General features: G+C 32.8%; 1 protein-coding gene across 1 annotated transcript in view; it reads right to left on the bottom strand.

Annotated features, from left to right (window-relative positions):
- Positions 1 to 339: 339 nt before the first annotated feature.
- The window catches only part of LOC109587922 (uncharacterized), a 6,780-nt gene continuing 4,012 nt past the window's right edge, over positions 340 to 3,107 (bottom strand). The window contains exons 2-6 of the mRNA XM_020004134.1: positions 2,885 to 3,068; positions 2,313 to 2,473; positions 1,896 to 2,044; positions 713 to 823; positions 340 to 476 (exon numbers count right to left, since the gene is read on the bottom strand). Coding sequence (XP_019859693.1) covers positions 340 to 476; positions 713 to 823; positions 1,896 to 2,044; positions 2,313 to 2,473; positions 2,885 to 3,068 — 742 coding nt within the window. The remainder of the gene's footprint in view (positions 477 to 712; positions 824 to 1,895; positions 2,045 to 2,312; positions 2,474 to 2,884; positions 3,069 to 3,107) is intronic.

Below are 3,107 nucleotides of genomic sequence, written 5' to 3'. Positions count from 1 at the left end.
GACAGGGCATCAATAACACGATATGCAAATTGAAACTTATCACCAGTAACACACAGTGTAGCTTGTACATGATCACACAATGCTGTAGGGTGCCTTTTTTTCAAGATCTGAAAGTTTTACGGATTTCACAATTTTTTAAAGATTTGCAAAAATTACTTCTGCAAAAATCAAATCAATACGGTATAAAATGGCAGATGGTATAAATTTGCGAAAAATAAATCTGCAAAAATAAATATCTACGAAATTTACAGCCCTTGAAAAAAGGTACCCTACTGTGCTCTTTAACAAATCATGTAAATTAGTGATACTAGTAGTAGTAATACTATAGTAGTAGTGATACTAGTAGTAATACAGTAGAGTGGTTATTACTTGTCTAGGCATTGCTGCTAGTACGTTGGTGATGTGTAGCATTCTACCATGACCTGCTGAACACTCAAAGTATCTCTTTCCTTTATAAATACCATTCATGTTACCAGCTACAGGAATTAATAAATCAAAAGATAATAAATACACACTTTATTGCTAATATAAAAGTGATGGCTAAAACACTTTCATTCAGCAAAGTTTCTTCAGCAATTTAGAAATAAAATGACACCAAAATTTTAGGTACATGTACATAAATGTACATGTACAGGTATTACTTTCATCGCCCAGTTAAAACCAGCTATACATCATGTACATGTACAGTTGTACATTCATTATTGTACAGTACCTGGTTCATCAAGTTTAACTCCAACATATATTCTATTATCAACGTATTCCTTGTCTACTTTACCAATGTACTTTATAACACCAGTTAGCTTCTGTGGCTCCAAATCATACACTAAAATAATAATAATAATGATAATAATAATGATGATGATAATGATGATGATAATCACCAGAAGTGCAATGATGTGGTGCATAATGATGAACAAAAAGGCCAAAATTCTGAAAATTACCCTGTACTATAGCCCATGTTTTTTTTTCCAAAAATGGCTCCGAAATCACCCCAAATTTTTATTACATTTTCTGATACATATTGATGTCCTTATGCTGTGTAGAAAGTTTGAGCTGATTCCGACTTCAATTTTTTTAGTTATGGCTGTTTTTTTTAAATGGCCATTTTTAAAAAAATACCCAAGGCTATAGCCCATGGTTTTTCCAAAAAATGGCTCCGAAATCACCCCAGATTTTTATTACATTTTCTGATACATATTGATGTCCTTAAGCTGTGTAGAAAGTTTGAGCTGATTCCGACTTCAATTTTTCAAGTTACAGCTGTTTTTTAAAAATGGCTGATTTTTGAAAAATACCTAAGGCTATAGCCCATGGTTTTTTCCGAAAAATGGCTCCAAAATCACCTCAAATTTTTATTACATTTTCTGATACATATTGATGTCCTTATGCTGTGTAGAAAGTTTGAGCTGATTCCGACTTCAATTTTTCAAGTTACAGCTGTTTTTTAAAAATGGCTGATTTTTAAAAAATACCCAAGGCTATAGCCCATGATTTTTTCTGAAAAATAGCTCCAAAATCACCCCAAATTTTTATTACATTTTCTGATATATATTGATGTCCTTATGCTGTGTAGAAAGTTTAAGCTGATTCCGGCTTCAATTTTTAAAGTTATGGCCGTTTTTTAAAAATGGCTGATTTTTGAAAAATACCCAAGGCTTTCCGAAAAATGGCTCCAAAATCACCCGAAATTTTTATTACATTTTCTGATATACATCAATGGCCTTATGCTGTGTAGAAAGTTTGAGCTGATTCTGACTTCAATTTTTTCAGTTATGGCCATTTAATTATAAAAATCTGGTTCCCTTAAAATACATGTATGCACACATACATGTACATGTACATGTAGCACTTGTACAATGTACATGTACATCCTTTCCTCCTCCTCCTTCTCTTACTTGATTTCTTAACTTGTACTAGTACACGCTGTCCCAGTTTAAGTTGTTTTGCTAGTTCCTCTTCTCTCCTGTCAGCTTCTTCTCTCAGTCTCTCCAAACCAGTCTTACCAGTTAGACCAGGTAAGTAATCCGGTCTCTTGATTTCACCTCTACCAATAACAATAATAATAATAATAATAACAATAATAATAATAATAATAATAATAATAATCAATGATTTTTCAGTCAAAGCATCATACATTAAAAGCTACATGTACATGTACATGAGCTATACTAATTACATGTACATGCATGTGTATTGCAATAGAAATACATGTATACATGTACGTATGCATATTATTTATAGTAACAATGGACATTTTTGATTACTTTACATTAAAAATATAATTATTATTATTTCAATTTTTTCATCCTTACCTGTTAGCAGCACAGACTTCACAGTCACATGAATCATTATTTAATTTCTTCTTAATCAAACAATCAACCTCTTTATATCTTTGCTTTACGTCCTTACTAGTCACTATCCTAAAATCAGGTCTACTTCTTCCTATTGGGGGCAGTCTAGGGACAGATTTTGCCTAAATACAATAAAAACATCAACAGTAAGTGATGGTAGCCTTTCTCTACTTTGCATACGCACATACAAGTACATGTACAGTGGAACCTCTGATAATGAAACTTTTCTTTAACAAAAACTTCTATGTACATGTATGTTAAAAAATTTTCATGTACATGTACCAACGTCATTCCTTATTAATTCAAAAACTTCTCTTTAATAAAGCCTTCAATGCAATGAAACAAAATTTAGTATCCCAAGGGTTTCGTTATTTACACTGTACATGTACACATGTACATGTGTAATACAATGACCATTACTGCAAGTGTACATGTACATGTACTTCATAGTACAGCTTAAAGTACATGTACATGTACATCTAGTGACACTGCAGCTATTACATGTATTTTTCTCCTCTAAACCCCACACTTACCTTAATATGTCCTTTCTTCTTAATGATGCTCCTCCTGTTGATTCCTCCATTGTTACAAGGCCCAGTGGTGAGTGTGTGGTGATGGGTGGGTGGTGTACTGAGAGGATAATGGTAAGAGAGGGAGAGCATGTCTCTCTCCTCCTCATACAAGTCATCAAACTGAACTGCAGGAGCACTAACAGGCCTATGTATGTACACAATAACAAACATTAATAATAATAAT

This window comes from Amphimedon queenslandica, unplaced genomic scaffold, assembly GCF_000090795.2.
Source record: "Amphimedon queenslandica unplaced genomic scaffold, v1.1 AMPQUscaffold_12383, whole genome shotgun sequence".
NCBI classification, from domain to species: domain Eukaryota; kingdom Metazoa; phylum Porifera; class Demospongiae; order Haplosclerida; family Niphatidae; genus Amphimedon; species Amphimedon queenslandica.
Note: the sequence above shows the minus strand (reverse complement) of the source record. Positions and strands in the feature narration are given on the sequence as shown.